Genomic DNA, 26019 nt, shown 5'->3' on the forward strand with positions numbered 1-26019 from the left:
AGACGTCCTGGTAAAATTTGGAATATGTGATAAGGCAACGAACTTTAGCACGTTAAGGATAGATGTAGAAATGTTTCTTTAAATGCTTTACTGTCTGTTTGGTAATGTGGTATGTTTCCTCGTGTGTTAAGTCATATATATATATTGTAATGTGGTGTGTTTTCTAGTGTGTGGTATGTTTTAAATGTGTGTTTGTGTTTGGTGGTATGGTTTGACCCCGTGGGAATTAGCGCTGAGCTAAATCTGCCATATTTACAGCAGCGGGTGTCTGTTCATCAACATGCACTGTCCCATTCAAATGAAGTAATAATAATAAAAAGTATAAAGAAAAAAAAAGAGTTCTCAATCTCTAAATATCAGTGTAATTTACTCTGCGTGAACAGTTTTTATTGTTCTACTCTTACTGTCTGTAGCTCCAGCGAGCTCCAGGGCAAATCACAAGGTCAAGCGATGGCCGAACTCGGGGTTCCCCAGTTCCAGCCTCGAGGGCCGGCGTCCTGCATGTTTTCGGTTTCTCCCAGTTGCAACACACCTGAATGCATTAAGGGCCTCGTTACTGGGCTTTTTTACAAGCTTGACGATGACGTCAACATCAGCCTGAGGTGGGCTGAAGCTGGGAGAGCCAAAACGTGCAGGACACCGGCCCTCCAGGCCCGGAATCGGGGAACCCTGGACCCACTCACTACAGTGAGAGGAGTGCCTCTCTCACACACAGAAAAAAATCTCCTCCTCAGATGTGCGTCTAAAAATAACCCCTCACATTATTAGTGAGTTTAGACAAGATGAGAAAAAGAAGAACCTTTTACAAACCAAAGGCGTCACTCGGGTTTGGTTCTGGTCGGTGTCAGGTCGTTACAGTCGAAACTCAATCAGCCGGCAAAGTTCTTCCATTTTACGTCTTGCCATTCTGAGATTGTTGGTTTTTGTCTGTGGAAGTGTGATGTGTAACGACTAGATTGTAATTGGAACAATATGAAATGAAACTGAACTAAATGTCCTCAGTTGGTTTGATCTGACTGTGAATCACGATGTGCAGACGGCTCTTAGTCTTAGTCTTGTTTTCAGTCAAAATGTCTGACCCCACTTCACGGAGGACAAATTGAGTCGTATTTTAGAAGAAACAAGCTTTATTTTACATTTCAAACACTTTCAAGCTGAGGTGTGTTTGTACAAGCTTGATAATCTTGATTTTAGCATTTCTGGCTTATTCTATGGACACCAATCTTGAAAATACTGTTATATTATATATTATATAGCTTTAAACAAGTTCTCTGCTCATTTTAAGATCTCAATATTCTAAATCATGTCGTATCTCAAGAAATCTTCCAGAGACAATCCTCACTTGTTCTGTTGGACAGAACTTTTCACTCATTTCAAGGTAAAAGTACCTCGAAGTAAGTTTTCTTATTCATATTTTAAGAGGGGCATATTTTTCCAGTGCACGCACCTCGTCTCTCCTGCGCCCGGCCGTGGAGGGCCGCGGCAACGCCCCCCCGCCCAGGGAGCCGTAGCCTGACATCTGGACCTTCGGCAGGAAGCTGGACTGTCCGTACGGGATTACATTCTCATCTGCAGACGACAAACAAGAGCGCTCTCAAAGAGTTGCAGATGTCGTTATGTAGGTTAAACCCTAAAGTGGTGGAGCAGACTGAAAATAGACCCCCTGCTGCTAAAAGCGGAGCTACAACTGCGGGATAATAAGTGAGCACAAGGCCGGTGGCAGTTAGTTGTTCCTAAGCCAGAGGGGCTTTGTATGGAAGCTTCACAATAATATTAATACACGTCTACTGGAGGTCCAGCTGTTGTTGTGGCGTGTGTTGACAGATTTCCTTTTTTTCTTTGACTGAACAAGTGAACGAGTGGAGAGGTAGAGGTATGGACAAAAACAGAGCACAATTATTACATAACCTCCTGTTAGTATCCAGGAAAATGAGCAAAACGCCCCACTCTGCACCGATGGGAAGAGAGGACAAAATCAGTCTGGTTAATGGAGAAAATAACAGCAAAACTCCATTGGCGAATGGGTCTGTTCTTGACTCTATGGGCTCCAGTAATTAATTATTTTAAAGTACCAAACAACTGAAAAACAGTAAGTTATGGGGCGAACGAGTACTAGGGAAAGGAAGAGGGAGGGAGCGAGGATAAATAGAAAGGACAAAGGAAGGGGAAGGTTTTGCTTCGCTGGATCTGTTTCTGTCTTTGTCTGTGTTCTTGTCCCTGGTTTTTGAGTTTGTATTTTCAGAGTGACTTTGCTATTATTTCATTTAGTCGCGATGATGCACTTTGTATTTTGTTATGTGCGCAACTTGAAATAAAATCTTAACAAAAAAACCGGTGAACGAGTGGCCTTAAACGTGTCGTACCCACCTTGTGACAACCATTTTGTAGACTCTCTGCTCGGCGGTGAGAAATGCTCTCCCGTCCTCTGGAGGGGGGGCGACATGCTGCTCTCCTTCCTCTCGCCGTCGCCTCGGCCGCGGCTCAAAGCGTCGGCCAGGAGCTGCAGGGAGGTGTCTGTGGGAGGGGCGGCGGGCGCAGGGGGGAGGTCTGCACATCAATTTTAAAATTGTTTGGTGAAAATCTCACACACACACGCACGCACGCACGCGCGCACGCACACGCGCGCACACACGCACACGCACACACACACACACACACACACACGAGAGAGAAGCCTAATTTCAAAAGGAATAGTTTGACATTTTGTGATGTGCAGTTGTTGAGAGTTAGATGAGACGATGTCACAGCCTGTGTTGAATATTAAGATGCGGCTTCGCCTGGAGCCTGGAAACAGCAGGAACACTGAACCTGAGCAAAAAACAAAACCGCACAAAAACCCCCACAGCACCTCTAAAGTTCACCGACAAACGTATTAAATGTTGTTGGTTTAATCCGGACCATGGCCCTGGTTGTTAAAAAAAACAAAAAAAAACAAGTCTCCGTCTTTCAGAGGGCTGCGTGTGCCGTGACCAGTTGCCAGGCAACCGGTGGAAACTCCTGGATGTTACTCGTCCTGTCCCAGAAAAGGTCAAACACAGAAAACCCCATAAATCCCTCGGCAAGGAAACAAATGAGAGAATTTCTAAAAATATTGGACTTTTCCTTTCATAGTTCAGTGACAGTGAAAATATCACAGCTTTGCAGGAAACATTGTTTTGTTTTTTTCCTACTAAGCAGAGCGCTGTGATGCTTTGTGTCGCAGCGATCACAGTTAAAATAATGCCAAGGAGATTTAAAGAATTTCAGATAAGTAAAGGTTCAGTAAAGGTTTTGCCTTCAGGAATAAAAAGAATCGAGTGTGTGTTTCAGATTATGCAATACTTTATGCTGATACATACAAGCTGCAATGTGATTTACAACCTCAAAAAATGCTCCTTTTGTTTATGATTGCGTTCGTTTTTAATGTCTTAAGATGCTGCTGATTCTTCATCTGGCTCCTCAAGACTTTTATTTACACACTTTATTCTAAGATATTTTCTGTGTTGTATCCTTGATTAATAATATTAATCTTCCATGAATCTCTTTGATTTTGTGGCTGATCATCTCACATATTACATTTTTGATCCTTTTTTTCAGATTCATTTGCCGCAACGCTGTGATTTGTTTGATAACTTTCTCCGACAACATGTCATACTCTAGAATACCAGATCTAATAATTCTTCCTCAGCGATACGTCCAATCACTCCATGGCAAACGCAAGCAAACAAACAAGGAGCGATTACATTTCCAGTAGATTGCAAACAGAGTCTAATGCATGCAAAACCCTCATTTGAATATTCCACAGTGTTTTTCTGAGTCAATTACCTGCAAAAAGCATGCGAACATATACAGGTTCTTAGAAAAATTTGGCTTTTGGTCTGCAACTATCCTGATGCCATCCTGGAACTAAAGGTTGCTTTGTCACTGTCATTAGTCCCAAGTAAAATCTCAATACATTCAGTTAAAAAAGTTTTATTTTAATTAAAAAATAAATAAATGAATAAAAATAATAATAATAATAATAATAATAATAATAATAATAATAATAATAATAATAATAATAATAATAATAATCCTTTTAGTATGTATTTTAATTAAAAGCCCTAGAAATTGAATTGTTTTTATCAAACGTATATTGAAGATTATCTCAGGTGGGTTTTTTTTCATCTTCAAAATGTCAGAAATTGGTCAAACTATTATCAGAGATCAATAACTTAGTTTTACAAAAAAACCACACAAACAAATATAACATAAAATTAAAAGTTTCATTCAGTTCGCTCAATTAAGTATGAGTATGATTCATGTCATTTCTTTTTACAATAGCAAGTTTGTAAACTAAAGTGTGGTTTTCCTCAAGAATAATGTTGACTGAAAAACTAAAAATGCTTTAAAGTTAATTACGTTACTAATCATTGACATATCCAAGACTGTAATAACGTAAAAAAATTCTGACGTCGGATCACATTTATATTGAAAACACATTTTAATGTTGAGTAGTTGTGCTAAGTCATGAAATAAGTGTTATTTGTGAGCAACTTCATGAAATGAGTAAAATTACAGCATGAAAAATGTGGGTGCCAAATATGATCATATGCCCGATTCACCTAAAAATGAGAATTGGCTTGGTGTGACCTTTTTTGGACATATGCCCGATGCATCTAACTAGTCATACTTAACACATTTTCCTTACAAATAAGGCAATACAAGTTAGGGCATTATGTTTTAATGTTGCCAAATGTTTTTAAAACAGTAATGCCTGCAATACAGTGATTCAGACTTAATTTTAACCCATTAATTTAGAAATCCTAAAGGTATAAATAGCAATTTGTTAGATTTTTCCTAGTTTATGACCTAATACCAGTTCTATTGGATAGATTTTTAGCAAGTGTCTGCTCAGATGTTTTATGGCAAATGGAGGGTCAGTGTTGTCATGCCAGCCGTTCCTGTCATCAGTGACGATGATAAGAAGGAAGATGAAGATGTGGCAGACCCTTATTTTCCTCCACTCAAGTCTATCAAGGAGATGGGGACAATGGTTGTCCCCCGTGGTACATATGACTATGTCACTCGTGATGATGGGATACTGGCCATCAGGTGGAAGGACAACAAAACTCTCACTCTGCTGTCAACAGACATGCAGGTAGAGCCGATGTCCTCAGTTATCAGGTACTGCAGTGAGACCAAGATGAAAGAGCCAGTGTCTAAAGTGACACTATGTAAGTTGGCAGGTGTCTGTATCAGCACTTATGTTGTATTGTTCTAAAAGTTATTCTAATTTTAAAGAAATACATGTTCCTTTCAACTTTTATGTTTTTTCCTTGTATTTTTTATATACAAACTTCTTGTATATTTGTTTTACCATTAACGGGCAAGGACCTAAATATGGTAACTTTATTTATGTAAATTTTTTCCATGAAAATGAAAAATTATCAAAAATTTTAAAACAGTAATTATGTCATGTTAGGTCCCCAAATAACACTCCAAAGTTGAAAATTCGAATTTCAAAGTATTTCAATGAGTGCCCTATAAAGGGTTAACAGATTTATGCAAAACAATTTGATAAAAATATTTATCCGATATATTTTTACAGCAGTCTATGTTAGTGGATGAAAACAGCCACCAAAGGGAGTTTTTTTTTTTTAATCTGATGCTGCACAAAAACTAAATATGCTTCAAAGTCAATTATATAACTAATCTTTGACATATCTAAGACTGTGATAACATGCAATACATTTCTTGTCTCTGATCATTTATTATATTGAAAATAGGTAATTTTGTGTTTTTCCCCTCCCAAAATCAGTGACTTCATCTTCTAAATTGGCATTTAAAGGGTTAATTTTATTTGAAATTTTTAAAAAATATTTGGTAGTTTTGATCAGGACTGAAGTTGATTAACAGATTTATGCAAAAAACATTCTTCTGATATATTTTTTCAGCTGTCAACATTAGTGGATGAAAACAGCCACGAACGCCACCAGAGGAAGTTTTTTGAACGCTGCACAAGGGTTAAACAATGTGAACGTTTAAGAAAAATGAAAATGATGTGGAATAATACTTAGAATGAGTTCAAGCCAGGTCTACCAGACTAGTTCTTCATGTTATAGATTTATGCTGCCACAGTAATTAAAATGCTTTTAAGCAGTATTAGCATCTCGGCTGTGCTTCTTTCTTGTTCCATGTTAAGAGAGGAGGTGGACGTATGCGTCATACCTGCGTTGTTGTGCAGCTCTCTTCGGTTTTGTCCATCCTTGGGCGTTTTCTTCTTACTCCTGGATCTGTGTGCCGAGGCCGCGGGGCTCGACTCTGCAGCGGGAGATTGTCCTGACAAGAGAGCACACTGATGTCATCCTCGGGTAAACTTGCAGGAAAACCGAGCTTCACTCTGAGCAAATGCGACACGAATTTCAGGCACAAATACTTTCTGTCGAGTCGCCTCATGAACTGAATTATACATGGCACCGTGTGGTGGTTGTTCGCAGCCCGTTTGGAGGATGTGTTGCACCGAGGTGATGTCACACTGACCTTTCCCCAGGTTCTCCCCCTTGAAGTCGTCGGCCCACTGGCTGGTGTGGTACACCTCGCCGCCACCTCGAGCCTTGGCGTTGATGAAGAGGTCGGGATTGGACTGGGACACCTGGGAGCCTAGGTGCTGACGGGTCAAGAGGTCAAAGTGCTGCAGCCGCGGACCGTCGCCGGGCCTGGCCGTGTCTCGCTGGGGGGACACCATCAGTGTAGCCGAGTAGGAAAGCTCCTCTGGCCTGAGGGGCACACTGGAGAGCTCCTCCCTGGACACGTCCATCAGGTAGGTCCTGGCCGGCAGCGGAGGACACCAGTCGTCATCGTCATCCTCCCCAGAGCTGCAAAAAACAAACCAAAAACCATCACATATTTTACATAATAAAGATATAAAGATCCATGCAGCAGTGAGGAGGGTAGTTGAGCTAAGAGAATCTTAAAAGAACCTGATTGGTTGTATTTCAGGGCTTCACATCATCAGCATTGAAGCTAAAGTGCTGGATGCATCAATAATTTATCTGGTGGCTGTCTGGTGAGCTCATATACTGAATATTGAAAATGTGTGGAAGCAGTTACTTGCAGGACAATGGAATCATGTAAACTGTTTCTTCTTTACCGCGTCGTGCAAAAGTTTAACGCCTGGGGGAGAAAATGGTCTCAAAAATGATGTGCTAATACTCTATTTTTATCACTTGATGCAAATAGATGTATAGATGATCTGCAGAGACGTCGGGGTCGTTTCTTCAGAGCGTCGGGTCTTCTCAGCACACTCCCACACAGTTTAGTCTTCTGGTTTGAGATCTTTACTTTGTTTCAGACGTCATGAATTACTTTAGGATCAAGGCTGTGGGGGCCATAACATCAATTACAGGACCTTTTTCTTCTTCCGTACTCACTCTATGGCAATCGAAGAAAATCTGAGGTGTTATTTAACGATAGAAAATAAAGATGCTTGCATACAGATGTAAAGAAGTACACAGACCGGGGTTTAGAATAAAAACATGTTCAGTATAGTGTGTTGATCAGTTGAGTGTTGACTCAGTTTGACTGTATATTGTGATATAGAGCCATCTGTTCAGGGGAAGGAGCTGCCAAACGTGACCCTCTGCAGCCAACACTCAGCACGAAGCAGCCCGCGCCCTGCACACACTGCCAGTCCGTCACAAGCCTGAATTATACAGTAGTTCTCCTTTTCTGCAAACAAAATATCACATTTTCTTCAATCTTTTTTTTAGATTTTTGTTTTTTATATGCTTGTTTTAATTCTCAGCATCATACAACATTAAATCATTTTGGATTTGAAGTGCTCACACCTGTTGACCACCTCATGATCATGTTTTTATATCTTTGTGATCAAACCCACATCAGAAAAGCATTTATCTAGGCCACAGATTAATGTGCGATTTACCATTGATACTATTGGTGTAACCCTTTTTATATGCATTATCTTTAATCTACATGTACCACCAAACTACCTGCAAACATTAAAAGAAATTTATCTTATTTCTGCACATAAAACATACACAATTAGATCATGAATAGGCTGTTATGGAACATCTCCTGGGTATAATGAAGTATATTGCATTTATAAAGAATAATTGAGATCCATAATAGGGCCTTGTAAACAGTTGACACACTATTATGATACGTGTGAAACCGTACAATAAAAGTCACCATGTTGAAGTGCTAACAATTCCACAGTGGTAATCCAAACTGTTAATGAGCACTAAAGACAAAAATAAACCTCAGATCTGATCTTGTTGGAGCATAAAGAGAAAAAAAGTGATCACAAAAGAGAAAACAGTGGATATGAGATACGAGTACGGTGATAAAATTGTAATCAAACATAAAAGTAATAGAATAAAATCACCATGGATACACCAGACTGTTTTGTTTTTGTCTTTTCTTCACTGTATGGAGCAGAAAGTGCAGATATTTGTGTTTAAAGAGACGCAATGGCCACAATATCAACAAGCATAAAACAATGCACAAGGAATGCATCTATTAAAAAGCCCAAGAGGACAAGAACCACCTCCATGTTTTCGGTCGTCACTTGAATGCCGTCAGGCCTAATTTAATGACGGACATGTCATTGAAAAGGGAAAGTACTAATCCAACCTGTCAGATGGTGGCTAATGTCATTAGAAAAGACACGGCGTAGTTAGAACAGCCCCCCGTTCCCACCCCGTTATGTCCACAATCTGATGTGTCAGAACGAGTTAGAGTCGACGCTTCCCTCCGCAGCCCCGGAGAGCAATCTGCTCACTGCCTGCAGACACAACTGTTAATTTGAAAACTCCCCAGACCCCCCAAACTTCACTCAAGTTTGGTTTCACTGCCTTGGCAGAGTTACAGGGCAGATTTAGGATCCATCTGCCTTAACTCCCTTTGTCATATAGGTGATGTCAGAAGCCTCGCCACCAATAATAAACTGAGTGGATGAAGATGAAACGGAGCAAAAAAACAACAACAAAGTGTGAGAAACAGGAAGCGCCTCGGGAGGAAACTTCAAGGCTCTCACCTGTGTTGTGCCTCTTCTTTGTCCGTTTTGGCGTGACCTTTGTCTTTGTTGGCGGGAAGCGGCAGCGACAGAACGTCCACCCAGGTGAGGGGAGCGGACTTGGACGAGGACCCGGTGGATCTCTGCTTCACCAGTTTGTCTGAAACAAGAAATCGAATGTTATAAAAGCGTCATGATTCCAGTCGAGATCTGCCGACATGCAGTGGTCCCCTGACGTCCCCCCGCCTCTCTGCCCGTCTCCGTCCACTCCACTAGTCAGCTCCTCTGCATTTTAATGCCACACAATGCCTCATCACTCTGTCTTTGCCAGATTGTTTTGAGGTTTTTCGATTGTTTCTCTCTTTGTGTTTTTGGACCTCGATTAGGAACTGAATTGCGACTCTGCCAGCTTCTTTGTCTGTTGTTCACCTTCTAGTTTTTCTAACTTTAAAAGCACTATTTTTTTTCCACGATTTGCTTTCAGTTTCAAGCTTTTCTTTTTGTCCTCTGAACGTTCTCCATTTGGATGGTCAAAGTTCAGAAATCGTAATCGTCTCCATCCAGAGCCTGAGCTTCAGACCGCTGGCCGGTTGTAACGCTGACTATTCCCAAGTTAATACAGGATTTTGAAACGCTTCATTCTCCTTGCTTCGCCTGTGAGTACTTGAAGGATGTTTCCTTTAGTTGAGCTATTTCTTTTTAACTTCAAGAGCACCTGAAGCTTCCTCAGAATCGCTGCGTATGAGACTGATTAAGCATTTAGACTCAGGAGGCTTTTATAATCTTTTAGCAATTGTTTTTTTATTCCAACCTTTTGAAAAAGTTTTTGCAAAGTATTTATCAACACTATTGTATAAAGTCCAGAGGAGAAGGTAGAACAGGGAAAGTGAGTTTTCAACACTTAACCAGCATGTTTATATGAGAATAAAAGCTTTATGTCTATATAGGGAGCCAAACGAAATGCATTGGTTTATGTATTATTGATATTCTGCTGCTGTTGGCTTTTGAAGCATGTTTATGATTTTATTTCATCTCCATTACACCCACAGCAAATTCAGTAATCCCAATATCCAACTATTTCTCTTTATCAGGATTTCTCCTTAAAAGGAGGAACGATGGATGACAGCATGAGAATTATTCATCCTTCAAAATAGAAAGTGATTCATTAAACACAAGATTGTTTTTATGGATCATCGCAAGTTGTTCTCTTCAACTTTCATGAGCTCCACACATTCTCTTTACACAAGCTGTCTGAAATGCAGCAGCGTGGGCTTGTAATTTGACATCAGCCTCATTGTCGCTTCACAAGTTTCTTTACTTGAAGAGACGATCACATTGCGAATGAGACACCTGAACTACAGAGAAGAAAAATCAACAACACTGCAGCAATCGCTGCACTGTACTCAAATTGGCTTCATCTGTGACAGGCAGCCGTAAAACATTTTGGTCAACAGTAAAACTACTTTTCTAAATCGCTGAACAATGAATAATTAATTCAAATCACCCAAAGCAAAATGACTTCTCCTTACTAACAAATGTACCTTCAAATGACTACAAACTTTATTGCTGTAAAATTGTCATTACAAAGTAAAATTAATTACACCCTCAAACAGTCTAACATCATTAGATGTAATGATGTTTCTACTTAGTCTTATGAAATGAAACAGCATCACTATTGAAGTGCATTGGAGTCACAAGAGAAAGAAGAAAAAAAAAACTTTGAAGACTTACTCTGCTAATTATGTCTCCAGAGACAAAATGAAATAATTACAACAAGAGCTTAAAAAAAGGTTAATGCGGTCATCGATCATCACTTCCGGGAACAGCCGCCGTGGTGCTTCCTGGGTTAAAGTAATCGATATGGACAATGATATCAATTCACGTTATTGGAAAGTGTCATGTTGAAAGGTCTTTAGCTCGTCCATCAGACTTACATGAAACATTAAATGTAATGCTTCACTGAGTCCAGAGAGCCGCAGCCGGGGAAACAGCAGGGATAATTCATGTCAGTGTCTTAAAACAGCTCCTTTGTGTAAATGGAATGCGCCACGATGGCTGACAGAAGGAGCGAAGCCTCACCGTTGCTCTTCTTGGTGTACTGAAGTTTTGCGTATTCAGATCCGGACTGACCGGACTTGATGGTCCACTGGTCCAGGTCCCGCTCCAGACCCGCCAGCCCGCTGTTTGCCAGTACGGGGTTGCTGCTGTACGGGTCCGGCCCCTGGTTGAAGGAGGTGCTGGAGTAGGTGTCGTAGTATGCCAGCAGGTCGTCCTCGGCGGTGGTGTTGATGGTGCTGTAGATGGGACTGTCGTTGGACGCCATGCTGCGCTTCTCCGGCTGGTTTGGGAAGTTCGTGACGCCGACGGCTGAAAGACAGGAGACGGCGTTACATTACCGGACCGGTTTCATCTGGTCACTGATAACGTTCACTGTCAGAACGCGCTCCTACTGTTATAGTATCGCTCCGAGTCCAGTTTTCCAGAGCAGCAGTTGACGGAGTCTTTGCTGTTGTGGCTGAGGTTTGGCGTGGGCCACGAGTCTGCCAGCCACGGGTAGTTACCCATGTTGGATCCCAGCAACGCAGGCCTGCGGAGACATGATGACTGTGAGGCTTTCTGTTACGATTACAAAGCAGCACATCGTCTGGATGGAAGAATAATGCAGAGTTTACCCTCCATTGATGATTCCTGATCCTTCACTGTGAGCAAAGCCGACTGCAAGAAGTAAAGAGGAGCCAACTTATAAATCTCGTTTCACAGCAGAAGAGATAAAGCCTTTTGCCTTAAGACCTATTTTTAAAGATTTGCTGGAAGATAAAGACGTTTGGGACTGAATTATTATGCTCCATTACCCAATAAACAGTTCATCCCCACGCGGGGTTTAAGAAAGCAGGTCTGAATCGATATTTTATGAAGATGAGACGCACACAACAGATCTTTACACTGTATGCCTGCAATACATGGAAAATATTGTCTTCTCCATTCAGCTAGGGAGTCGTCGCTGGCTGAATTAACAAGGTGATAATGCATTTACCAATAAAATTTAAAACAATAAAACAGTCAGTTTGAAGTATTTACAGCAAAAAAATAAATAAAAAAATTCATGTTTTCAGCAGCGCAGGGCAGACTGTTGAGGGAAATATCCCTCAGAGTCACAAAACAACGGATGTGTTTATGTGCGTTTGTGCCAAAAGGCATATTAAAAATAATCTCGACGTTGTGGTTACTTCATATATATTCTTCTGTGTGTCTTTCATTCATTCTTGAAAACCACCCTGTGGGGATAAATACGTTTTAATTAACTGAGCATGCGATTAAAGCGCAGCCGTCGCTTCGCAAAACTACAAACTAAAATTGAAAACATTCATCACCGCTGCAGATAGCCCGAGAGGTCTATTACCAACTTTGTCACCGTCACCGTTTGCAAACAAAATCTGATAGTTTTCTCTATAACTGGAGACTTTCTTTCCCCTTAGAAACAAATAAAAAGTGACAGAACACATTGCGGCTGCCTGAAAAGTCGCCTCATTTCAAGCCATTGCGACCGTTGGTATTTTATTCCTCCGGTCTTGGTTCTGCCATCACCTGCTGGCGTGTATGCGAAGGATGTGGTGTAGTGTCCCAGCTGCTTCCTCCGGCGGTGGCGGCAGTACAGCCACCCGCTGAAGCCCATCAGCACCAGCCACGCCGCCACGCCCAGGCCGGCGATGAAGGCCGGCTGCCGAATGACGCTGGCGATCTGCTCCGCAATGCTGAGGTCTCCGCCTTTCCTCACGGGCGTTAAGGTCTGGTCCAGAGGGGGAGCTACACGAAGAAGAAGATGATGTCATGTCATAATCAGATATATCAAACAGCAAGTCAGATTCTGTGCTCTGAAAAACATTTCCTTTCTCAGTTGTTCTGTGTCGTCTTGTATCATTTAGGTTATGTAACCAGTGGAGAAATGCCCTCAAGACAATGAAGTCCCAGCTGACATTGTTGTTTGTCCAGATTCCCGAGTGACGATTTTCATAGGAGGCAGAAAACGAACAGCGATAAGTATGGGGTCTTCCTGATCATGGTACAGACATGAGGTCAAAAATCGGTCCTCACACGCAACACTTTTAATTCAAGATAGTTACTTTGGAGGTATGTAATCGATGAAATGTAATAACGGTGCAATATGTAATAATGTAATAAATGTTCGCCTCAATATGTAATAACACAGCATTTTGTAATGATCTGCTGCATTTTTTAATAAACGTTGTTGCATTTTGTAATAACTTGTTACGTATTGCAACAGTTATTACAAAATGTGGGTGCTCTTGTTTTTTTTAAGAAAATGCAATAATGTGGTGCAATATGAATTATTGTTTATTTATATTATTATAAATGATCAAAATTGATGCCTTAAAGAGAAAAGCCGTCATACCATCAGAATAACATTAAGCTTTCCAGCTTAATTAGGATTTATCTTTTAAAAAACAACAAAAAAACTAATAGAATGTTTTATTACTCAGGCCTAAATCAAAAGTAACTGTATTCATTATAATGGGGAATTTGTTCACGAGCTAGAAACTAAAGCTCCACTCATTAGTTATTACTGACACAAACATTTTGAGTGCACTGGAATTTTGTAAGACATGAACACATGCAATCTACATTATGTTATGTAATTATTATGACTGATACAAAGAATAGAAACACAAAAGCAAACATTTATTACATTATTACATATTGCACTGTTATTACATAATGCGGCGCTACAAGGTACAGTGCCCGAACGTATTCTGATATTAGATGTGGACCAAAACAGCTGCTCCCAGACCGGCCTGAAGAGACTAATGTCCAAATATATCACATATAATCAAATATGGAGCCAACCCATGATTGATGCTTCATCAATACTTTGTCCTGTGACTTCATGAACTCGTCAGAGTGCTTGTGTTTAAGCGGCACCTCGTAGAAACGGGCTTCAATCACTCCGCACAGAAGTGCTGCATTAAAAAAAGCAAAAAAACTGAGAGCTGTATTTATCAAATCCTGTTATGCACTTAAACAAATGTGAAGTGATGGTGCAGAAAAGGAAAATGTGGTTCGAATCGCTGCACAAAGCAGCGTGAAAGTGACACTTCCTACGTCGTCATGGAAACATGATGCTTTGATTAAACTATATCAATTAATTGCTCATCGTGACGATAACTATCGTGATGAACGTCGGGACTCAAGACTTTCTTGACATATTGTTGAAAGTATTGATCTTTGACCTTTGCTCACAGAAATCTATACATTTTCTGAGAGTGATCAATGCCCAATTCATTTGATCGGTTTGCATAATTAGATGTGATCTCATACAACAGCTCTGCCTGAAATTCTGCTTTCACAAAGTAAATAATGTTCAGCTTCGCTTGAGATCGGCAGTGAAATTCAATTAATGGATGAACCCTACTTCCCTAAAATAATTAATCTTTTTACATTTTGATATTCAATTATAAACATATTTTTTGAGGTTGTAGCTGAATTGAGCTGATCTTTATTTTATTAAAGCTTCAACAAAAGAGTAAAATTATGTGGGTCAGTAATTAAAAAAGGAACACGGTGTTAAAATTTAAACCAAAAAGTGGTGTTTTTAAGGTTAATATATTGTCAGAGCTCACATGCGATTGGAGAAATCAGCCTAATGAATTAAATATAAACAGTCATTGTGGAGATCATCATGCTTGTGTGTGAAGGATACAGTGGAGCCGGTCTTTTAGTTCTGGCATTCAACTATAGAAATGTAGATACACTTTGCTTTTGTCTCAGTTTAATGAGAAATATAGTTTGACTGCACAATAAAAATGGACACACTTCCCCTCCTCTTACTCTGTGTAGCTTCTCATTAAACAAACCAGATATCGAGCTTAAGATCTAACGCCTTAACAAGTTTTTCAGCTTTAGGATGAACGCTGTTTTTTTCTGTTTCCAGATTTTATGCTAAGCTAAGCTACTTTCTGTTCAAAGCTCCTCATCCAGTTGGTATGTTTCCCGGAAATGCCGAGAGATTCCTTTTTCCTTTTTTTTTTTTTTTTTTTGAATGCAGTGGATGTAAGAGCGAGAGGGAGAATATCTCAGAAAACACAAGGAGGAACGGCTCGCCTCCAGGCTACAACCTGTCTGCTTTACTGGCTTTGTAACTGACAGGACGCTTTACTTTTGAGATGATAAAACACAGAGCGAAGGAGGCTGGAAATAGTCCTTATCATTAGCCAACAAAAGTTATTAACACCGAAAGAAATTCAGATCTATATAGTAGAGTTTTGTTTTTTTTTACACCTCACACCTCTCACGTTTTCACACTCGAGCGTTGACACTCGGCGTGCAGATTTCACCTGCCGTAAACTCAGCCCACTGACAGTTGGAGTGACTCACTGAGGAGGAGGCTGACGGGCGGGCTCCGAGCGCCCACGCCGAGGCCGGTGACAGCAGCCACCGCCACGGTGTAACGTACGCCGGGCAGCAGGCCGGTCAGCAGGATGGACAGCACCGCTCCGTCCACCGTCCGGTTGATCTGGCTCTCGTGCTCCACGTCGCTGCCCAGACACCAGACCTGATCGAGACCAGACACACACACACACACACACACACACACACACACACACACACACACACACACACACACACACACACACACACACACACACACACACACACACACACACACACACACACACACACACACACAGAGTTCAGGTTTTTATTATTCGAGCGAGAGACAGGCGCTGTGAATAACACTTCGTCCTACAGGAAAGAAAAAGAGAAAGGAAAGAAGAAAAAATAAAAAAACCCTTTCAGATTCTGAAGCTCCATGTGGTCGTATAGAGAGGAGAGTGACAACAAAGATGCAGCAGAGATGCAAGAAAAAAAAAAGGTATGTCAGTGTAATCGCCGTGAAAAAGGATTTCACCCTTTGAAACCTTCATGGATTTTTTTTTTTTGTTGGTATTTTGTACTTCACTTGGCTGCGATTGGAGCTGCAAAGAAGCCGAGGGTCTCCTGCTCAGGTTGACGTGTGAGATCTCTCTGTTTTCACATGGCTGGTGCTTTGTTTTCCTTCTGATCATGGCGCAGCTTCAAAATGCTGACGGGAATCACACTTTAATCTCTCATCGAGGTTCATTTATTTTAGATCCAAAATGGACAATGAGCCAAACACATAGCTTTGGAAATAATGTTTCATTTCCAACATAATAATTGAATTTATCCTGTTTTATTGTGAAATCTGTGTCACTACACTATACTGTAGTGGTGGTGAGTGTCACATTTTTGTGGCCCAGTTTCTCATCCCTCAATAATTTAAGCTTCTTGAAACCATCTTTTTTAATCCACATCCCCTCTGACCGGTGATAATATTCAAAATACATCAACTGATTCTAATAGACCAATTCATTCTGTCTATATAACTTATTTTACTTACATTAGTAACTTTAATAACTCAATAAAAGATCAAGAATATATGTTTGACAACATATGGAGACTCAGAATGTCTCATTCTTGTCTCTAACTGGTTTTGACTGTTGCATGAATATTGTAAGAATATAGATGCCTTGAACAGAGAAGTAATTTTTTTAAACAAGCGAGTGCTATTATAACTGTCTTCAACTCATATTCTTGATAATTTCACTTATTGTATAGTGATTTTTCTGTCGATTCACATATAAGGCAGCAATTGAAACATTAAATTATTTTAACAATATAGTTCACTAAGCTCACAGTTACACTTTGTATGTACTTTTGGTGTGATGTCCTTTTGCTCCTGTTTGTCTGAGATATTTTGTTCTTTAACAGATTCACAGGAATAAAAAAAAAAGAGTTATAGAAAATGGGAGTGAGGCAGAGAAAAGACAACAAACATTATTGTGCAGCAATAAAAAGTGAATTTAGATCCACTGCTGGAATGAAAAGATGAATTTCACATTGAATGAAATGGAAAGCTTCCACACTGCCAACAATAAGACTGACGCATTTCTCAAGTGCGTTTAAATGCACCAGATTTGATTATTACTATTGCATGACTATTTTCAGTTATTGAATGGCCATGTATCATATGCGGTCTATTATTTAGGAGTTGAGACGGATAAACAGACTCAACAGGAAAACTCGAGACATTTAATGCACATTCCTGATACAAGCCGAGCAACAGAGACTAATATTAAGCTGCAGGAGTGGATTCATACACATTCGCCACAAAGACTTACCTCCAGGCTTTCTCATATTTGACTCATTTAGGCCAGCTGTCAATAAAAATATTTTCACTGAGGAAGAAGCTGCTTTCTTCCATATCGGGGAACTCAATTACAGTATCTATAAAAATCATGCACAGTGGAGATTCAACGAGGAAACGATGGCTTATAGCTCTTTCGAGGCAAATGAAAAACAGACGCTTTGTGTTTGGAGGTGCCCACGTTTCTGGACCAGCCTGCCGGAGAACCTGGCGGCTGCAGACAACGGTCATGTTCTTAAAAGAATACGAGAATTTCCTCTTTAATAATGTCCCGTTTTTATCTGTTCTCGGATTTGTATTTATTTATTTACTTATCATTGATATGGCAGGGAGTGGCTGAGTTTCACTCTGTTTTTATTCTTGTTTTTAACCTGTAAAGGGCTTTATTTGTGCTCATAGCAGTATATAAATAAAGTTTGTCCTTATAAGAACATTTCTCTGAATTAACTCTAAATGGCCCATTTAGGTGCACAAACATCTATATAAATAAAGTTGGATTGAATTGAAAAGCATAGAAGCATGTTGAGGAGGACAATTAGAACAATTAAAAATGATTGATTAGTATCAACGGAATAAATACCAGGGCATCGGCTTTCTGCAGGCCACAATAGGCATTTCCACCACAGGAACTTTTGTAAAGACAAAAGGACATTTTAGTAATTCAACCACTGGATCTAAATTTAGTTTGAAAAACTTCTGAAACTTGGGATGCAGTCTGCAGAGGTGAATCAATAGATGTCTACTCACAACGTCGTATTTTGGCCACTATTTAAAAAGATTCTGCAGCTGAGTGACAATCTTAATGTTTAATCTTGATCTTGTCTTAATCTAGAGAATTTTCCGGCTTTGCTCTTAGCGCTCCTCTCCTCTCCAGTGTTGTCATAGTTAACCTGTTTACAAAACAATAAAGCACGATCACAGCGGAAGTTAGATCCTCCATGTTTATAGTCCATCAAACCAGGACACTGGCAACTCCTTCACTTTTTACATCATCTTTGTTCTCTTCTGGCCCCTTCTCTGAGAATAAACTGGAACTAAAAGTCACAGGTACTTTTAGTCGAAATATGGATTTCCTCTAATTCAGAAACAGAAAACTCAGCCACAGAGAGCACGAGACAATGTACTAATCATGTAAAATTATAGTGACGTGACAAACCAAACCAAATAGGAGAAACTCAGCTACAAGAATACAATAGCCATTTTTACACGCTGCGACTCCAACAGCAAGAAAATTGATTACCAAGTACCAAATAATTCACGGCGCATCATTTCGTCAACCCACTCGTCACATCTTGCACGCCAGCGTTCTGCCACTTTATGCCACACACAAAAAACTAGGCAAGAAATGAGACGCCACAGATTATGAGAATATAGCTGTTTTAGTCAAGTGTGCATTCGATTGAGGTGTAAAGAAAATGAAGTACTGTCCATTTTATAGCCTGTTAAAAGCAGTTTTCTTTCAAATACCTCATTTTTAGGGAACACTGGTTTAATGAAAAAGGAGCAACAAAGCTTTTATGCTTCATATAAATTCATGTTTTCAGAGCTGAGATGTGTATTTTATCACCAACCGGATCAATAAATGAGAATAATTATGAAGTGATTTGCTTATCAACAAAACGCTGAACAAAGAGTTCAGTTTGAGTGTATTTGTGAGGACTGTGGTCTAATAACCATCCTTCCACTCAAGGCTGCAGCAGCAAAAATATTCAAATATATGAACTGAGAAAAAAAAAAATGCTTTTCAATAATAGAGGAATGCAATATTTTCTTTCTCTGATGTACTCAATTAAAATCTGAATTTGCTGGTTTCCAAAATGAGGCTGCTCCGGCAGGCGGATTCAAAGTGTTTACCTGTAATCTAACCTGTCACAAATCATCAAGATTTATCAAGTGAGCATACTGTTTGTTTTGTATCATAAAAAGGTACAAACATCCACTCTGCACCTCTTCCTGTAAACTGCATCCTAATTCATCAAGCCTTTTTATTAATTATATTATATTATATTTTATTAATCTATTAGGTTTCTGTGTTCAAGGCAAACGGCATCATAATGAAAAAAGATGTGTCTGGTGCAACCAAGTCAACATCTCACAAACTGCCTTTGAAGGCTTGTCCAAAATGCTGCGCACAGTTCTCAGAAATGAAACATTAAAGGGGATTAAGTGTGATCTTTGCCGCCGGCTGACGAGCCGTCACATTAAAAAGAATTGGGATTTTTCAGGCGCAGACTCGTGTGGCTCACTCATGACTTTCCGCATGCGAATGCAAAAAGCAGAGAATCAATCAAACAATGGAAACAGCAAGAGGCTGCTTGTTTAGTTTTTTTTCTCCTTCATCTTCTTCTTCGACTGGACTCGCAGCCTGGTGATTAGTAATCACTGTCGTGTTCATGCTAAGAGACAGAAAATCAGAACTCTGTTGTTTTTTTGTTTTTTTTCACAGCACAAACAGATGACAGGGACAGGCAGTGTTCAGCTGAAGATCCAATGACCAAACTGAGGCTCCGTTCAGAGGCGGCAGCACAAGTTCTGGCAGCACAAAAGACGCAGCGAGTGATTACTAATTGTTAATTAAAATCAGTGTTTTTTCATAAGCATCTACATCACAAATCTGGACATCGCTGACTAATGCCTGCGTACGGATACACACGCCGCCACTTAGAAAATGAACAGTTTGTTCCACTTCACGGTCTTCAAGGTAGAAAGAGGAGAGAGGGAATCGGCCTCACTTTGTACTCTCGGATGATCCCAGTCTGGGTGTTGTGAGGCGGCGGCTCCCAGGAAACGCTGATACTGGAGCTGTTGGTGAGCTGCACCACCGACACGGCCTGAGGAGCCGCGCTCAGAACTGCAAACAGACACAAGAAAGGGACGTGAGATTAGCTTCATTATTAATAGATATTGGTATTTACAGCACTGTTGTTTCAGAGTGCTTTCCAAGAACTTTCCTGGAATGAGTACAAGTGGTTTACTTGTAATTTTAGATGAACTGGCATCAAATCCCCCAAAAAAACCCAACTTGAAATTGCTCCAAGCGAAGAGTTTCAGGAAGGTGAAGCAGCTGGAGAAGTCCTCGGTTCAGAGCAACGTTTTAAATCTCTTGTAACACAAGAACAACTGCAGTAACTCAGTAATACATATTTTTTTTAGAAATCTTTAGAAAGTGCAACTTACACATTAAAGTTGTAAGAGAAGCTATAGTGCAACTCCACTAGTGTTATAGCTTTACTCCTGATCAATCGCAACCAGGGTTGCACAATTTTCAACATTTTCAGTTGGAAACTTTCCATGGGAATAAACGAGAATTAATGGGAACAAACCAGGAATTTACTATAGTAAAGTTTGGCTCTTAATCGGGAACTAACATTTAGTGGGGGAAAATATGTATATTTTTTGCTAAAATCCTGAATAAAACCACCAGATTTTATTTAAGTACAGTTGAATGTCTGCCATTCCTCAATCACATGTAGAATAGAGCACACAGCCTACTGCAGGGCTATGGAGACCACGCCCCCTACAGGCACTGTGCATTCCTTTCAAGGTTGGAAACGTTCCATGGGAATCAACAAATTAACGGGAACAAACTGGGAATTTACTAAATTTACAATTTACTATTCTGCATTGATGCAGCGACAAAGCAAAATTTATTAGAAATAATATTTCACAAAATTTCCCAGCTTAACTTCCCATCGAAATGTTGGGAAACTTTCCAGACATTGCCCACCCTTTTGCAGCCCGAATCTCCGCATCCGCAAACAATTATATGTTATAATTTGATCAGGAAATCCAGCATTCAACCAGAATTCACTGTTTTACTTGACATACAGTTGGTAGGGCACAATGTGGTAAAAGCTCTGTGATGAAGGACTTTATGAATCCCCGATTTATTAAACGTGCCTCCAAATAGAGCCGTATGAATTGAAACTGTCAGTACCATAGAAGGAAACACAGTTGGTGTTGAAGCTGCTGATTCTTCAGCCCCTTTTGTTTGTGTTGTTTGTGCCTGTTTGCTGGTGGAGCTGGAAGCAATGTGAATCCACCGTCTCCCACGTGAGTTTCTGCAGATCACCAAGCATTACTTCGCACACGGATCAGATAAAACGACGACGTCTCTTAAAAACGTGTTCATGCAGCTTCTCTAAAGGGAGACGACATGAACATGCACATGTTGTTCCAGGCCTCGGTGCATTTGGGAATCGTTTGTTACTTTGGGAAATGCTTACTTCACTTTCTTGTCAGGAGGAGTCAGCTTAGTACAGCACAAAGATCAGCTTTCCCTTCACTAATGAGAATAATAATATCTGCCCGTCAGCACCTCTGAAAGCTCAATATTAAAAGTGCATCTTTGCTCGAAACCTTTCCTCAAAATTATGAAAGCTTGGCTGCCATTATTTTGGGCGGCTTTAGCCATTTCTGGACATGTCTGTTATGAACAAAAATAACGAGAGTAAATCTTTATGTTTGTGGAGTTGGTGAATTCTGAATGTCCTTCTTTATCAACACGAACCGTCATGAATGTCAAGAGACGTGAGAGGAAAAACCCATCAGGTTTTCATTTTATGGGATTAACAGCAGCTTTCACACCGAACTGTTAATGCTGAGGACGCGTGAGGTGAGACCAGTGTGTTGATGCTCACAGTGTGGGACCGCAGAGAAGCTCAATCATGAGACCAGAGTGAAATTCATCTCTGAATGAACTCACACTACACTTTAGGTCATTTTTAACAAAGCGCTGAATCAATCTCATTTGAAGTTCTTAATATTTGAAGAACGTTTTCAACTTAGATTTTTCATGTACTTGTAAATAATTAATTCATATATTTATTTTGTAATATTTTATATAGGCAATTCAATTTTTGGGGTAATTTCTTTTTTTTATCTTGTGCATGCAAACGTGCATGTTAACGAACTGGGATTCATTATTTTGTGTAAATCACTTTGTGCTCACTACAAATCCTATTTTTAGGCACGATACATCATTTGGCTAACTTATTTCTAAGTATATGAATTTACAGTAAAATGTTAAATCGAGATTAAAAACAATGTTGTTTCAAGGTTTCTTATCAAGTAAAATCTACTTGCTGCATGGAGACACAACTTCACTAGTTTTACATCATTTTCTTCTCAAATTCAGTGTTTACATCTTATATCTGGGCTCCCGTTTTTTCACAGTGATGGATTGATGTCATGCACAAATAAAGTTTGATGTGATCCCTGACGTCCTCCATCAGACAATCACTCGATATAAGCCGCAAGCACTTCTTCACCTTCTTCTGGAGTCCGCAGTAGCACCATGAGGCTGTCGTGTCCCTGCAGCTCGTTGAAATAAGGCCGTATCTTGACTTCGTACTCCGTGTTGCTGTGCAGATCCACCAGCATGGTGCTGTGGTCCGACGTGTCCTCCACGTCCTGGACCAACCAGGAGCTGCCGATGGTCCGGTAAAACACCCGAAAGCCCTGAACGTACCGTGACTGACGGGCGACCTGGAGAAAAGACGTTGGCGGCACAAACAGAGACGAGAGCTTCACGTTCGGCAACCGAGGGCAACGACCGGCTGTGTTTGTGCTTCGACTTAATCTGTCAGCGTCTCGGAATGTCTGGAGGAGTTTTTTTGAAGTTAATGAGCAGAGATTAGCGTGTCCTCCACGCACTAAAAGCCAACTTTGAAAAAGCAAGGCCTCTCATGTGCCAAGTAGTGAACTCACGGTCCAAGAAATCTTTGCTCCGGTCGGAGAAAGGACCAGCGGCTTCTGCAGGTAGATGGACACCTCGCCCAGCTCCCGCTGCACCTGTCGGTGGTCCACGCCCTGTTCGGTGGGACTCCCATCTGAAACAGCAAAGGGGTGAAAAAACATGCACTCAAATAACATCTATTCAGCATAAAAGAAGAAAAAAAGATGAAATTCCTCATCGCTCACGGCAGAAGAGCATCACACTGAAAAAGCAATTAGTTCTGAGACTGCACATGCAAATCAACTTTTTTTCCTGAACCATGTCGCCCGTTATCTTTGCCTCAGCCACACTTCCACTATTCTTTTTATAAGTTCTCTCTTGTAAAAATAGAAGCAGGAATCAAAACTAAACACAAGAGTTTTAACACTTATGTAACTCACCCTGCGTCCTGACGGGCTCGGAGATGGGACTGGGGTCGCTGAGGCCGTACGAGTTCACCGCTCGCACAATGAAGAGATAAACTGTGTTGGGGAAGAGTCCAACCACCGTGTGCCTCTCCTGCCTCACATGGTCCGCGACCGTCTGCCAGGTGCTGCCCACTGACTGGCTGCAGGACAGAAACACCGATTTTGTGTGAAGAAACAAGACATTAAAAATATGTCAGTATGGAAATGCGAGCTTGGTTAGAAATACACACATAATACAGCGACAAAGGGAGAGTGTTTGAACATATGCGAAGGGATTTTGTGCCGATCGGAGCCAAAAAGTTGAATTATTGCAAACATGAACATATGAGCTTTAAAGGCTTCTGCTACAGATCAGATCTCCCTGGAAAATTTTTATTTTTTTCTGTTATATTTACATTGTCCACTTCACATTAGCAAACATGATAGACTACAAATTCTAGAAATGGTGGTCAGGAGAAACATAATTTAAAACTGTAAATATTCAGGAAGTACATAGGAAGTAACGCTCGGATTCCAAAAGACTGAAGACCTCCTGCACTAAAACAGAAAAAGCACAGTGGACTTCACTTATGTAACAGCCTCAGAGCGCTTTACATGCTCAGTCATGCACGGTGCTCCCACACCATCAGGGGCAACACGGGGTCCGATGTCTTGCTCAAGGGCACTTTGACACAATTATAGGCGCAGATGAGGGGATTGACAGTTACTATGGGTTTGGACGACGACATGCTTTTTATTATAGTTACCAAACACTAAAGAAAAATATTATTAAAACTAAAAATAATGAGAGTTACTGTTCACAAAACCAGCTTGAACAAACTAAAATTCTATTTAAAATGTCCTTTATTCATACAAACTGTAGCATCCTGCTGAGACTCAGCTGGATGTTGAGCAGATGTCTGATGTTCTGCCTGATAAAGGTTCACTTTCAGTGTCTAATTCATTTCCTGCTTTCACTCTATCAACCATCTTCTACATATCTTTATCCTGCTCAGGGGCACAAGGCAGGACACACACTAGACAGGTCTCCAGTCCATCACAGGAAAAACACACAGAGACACACAACCACACACACTCATATTCACACCAAGAGGCAATTTAGTGTCAAGAATTAACCTCCCATGTGTGTTTTTGGTCTGTGGGAGGAAACCGGAGTACCCGGAGGAAACCCATGCACACATGGGGAGAACATGCAAACTCCACCCACTAAGGCCCTGGCCGGTATTTGAACCCACAGCCTTCCTGCTGTGAGGCAAAAGTGCTAACTTCTCTCTATCATAATTCATTTTAATATTAGAGCTTTTTCAACCATGCGCTTGAATGCACTATGGAGATAAAAACAATGAAACACTAAGCAGATCTTAAAAGATGGTTTTCAGCGGGGATTTGAATGTTTTGATCGCAGAGGTGATTTGCAGAGTGTGGTGGCAGTCCCTGACAATAATCTCCTTTTCCCCCCTTTATTTATTTATTCATTTATTTATGTAAATTTCATTCCGAACATTAACAAAACTAGAAATAAATAAATGAACAACAAAGAAGTAATAGTGATATCATGAACAGTATTTGCTTTAAAATTCAGTGTTGTTACAGTGTCTTTTGATAAAGTGACCATTTCTTCCATCTCTTTATAAATGAATCTTCCCTTAATCCCAACATGAGAGTCAATCTTTCCATTGCCTTTATTTCTTCAATCAGACCAAACCATTGTTCCCGTGTAGGTGGGTCGGGTTTAAACCACTTCTGAGTTCTAGTTTTTCTTGCTGCTGTAAGAAGATTCTTAACCAGGTATTGCTCTTCCTTCAATGTAGCTGGCAAGACAAGGCCAAAGTACAAAACATTGCATGAGAATGGGATGTCATCGCCAAGTACAACAACCAAGACAGAATGTATATCTTTCCAGAATGATTTCAGTTTTTTACAACTCCAAAGTGTGTGTGTGTGTTGTGCTTCTTTACATCCACATTGTCTCCAACAGGGCTGCTGCTCTGAAGAGGCTTTACTGCTGATCTTAGGTGTAATGAAAAAACTGTTAAAACTGTTGAAACAGTTTTAACAGTTTTCTTGTGCATCGTCTCATTTGATTGAAAAATATTATAAATTTTGAATCTTGCATTTGAACTTACTTCAAATGACCTAAAACTAACAGTAAACTAATAAAAACTAAGTACAAATAAGCAAAAACTTCCAAATCTGCTCTATAAATCATTTATAAATCACAAAATAACAAGTAAAACTATTATAATCTGGGAAAACACAAATATAACCAAGAAGCCAACTCAAAACAATCAGATATGATCTATTAATATTGGATACAATCAACTACATGTAGTTTAACATCCCAGCTATAACTAATAAAAATCCCCAGATACAGATGTTTCCACAAGTTATAAAGCAAATAGCAATGAAATGCAAAGTAAAATAGAAAAAAATCCCACATGAAACCTTTATCTGAGCGACAGCAGAAACGTTGCTCATTAGGAAACACTTTAAATCATCAAACCTTGGGTTTTAGTGGGGAGGTGACCACAGGACCTCTGAAGGTTCAAGCACCGGTGAAGAAACGCTGATATTCCCTACAGCACTACCTCCAGTGTGACCTTGATTCATCCAGCTGTTACAACCACCAATTACTCCT

The 26019-nt window shown here is 40.3% G+C and overlaps 1 protein-coding gene across 2 annotated transcripts in view; it reads right to left on the reverse strand.

Annotated features, from left to right (window-relative positions):
* LOC308107967 (roundabout homolog 2) overlaps positions 1-26019 on the reverse strand; it is an 87381-nt gene that overhangs the window by 3737 nt on the left and 57625 nt on the right. The window contains exons 12-25 of one of the 2 annotated variants that reach the window (XM_080460601.1): positions 23355-23521; positions 22947-23068; positions 22508-22724; positions 19970-20088; positions 15386-15563; positions 12581-12799; positions 11668-11710; positions 11446-11582; positions 11075-11362; positions 9017-9155; positions 6502-6836; positions 6190-6300; positions 2368-2514; positions 1448-1569 (exon numbers count right to left, since the gene is read on the reverse strand). In XM_080460601.1, the coding sequence (XP_080316727.1) occupies positions 1448-1569; positions 2368-2514; positions 6190-6300; positions 6502-6836; positions 9017-9155; positions 11075-11362; positions 11446-11582; positions 11668-11710; positions 12581-12799; positions 15386-15563; positions 19970-20088; positions 22508-22724; positions 22947-23068; positions 23355-23521 (2344 nt within the window). Of the gene's footprint in view, positions 1-1447; positions 1570-2367; positions 2548-6189; positions 6301-6501; positions 6837-9016; positions 9156-11074; positions 11363-11445; positions 11583-11667; positions 11711-12580; positions 12800-15385; positions 15564-19969; positions 20089-22507; positions 22725-22946; positions 23069-23354; positions 23522-26019 lie in introns of both variants that reach the window. The other variant, XM_080460600.1, reaches the window with a different exon arrangement.

This window comes from Lipophrys pholis (genome assembly GCF_963383615.2).
Source record: "Lipophrys pholis genome assembly, chromosome: 3".
NCBI classification, from domain to species: Eukaryota; Metazoa; Chordata; class Actinopteri; order Blenniiformes; family Blenniidae; genus Lipophrys; species Lipophrys pholis.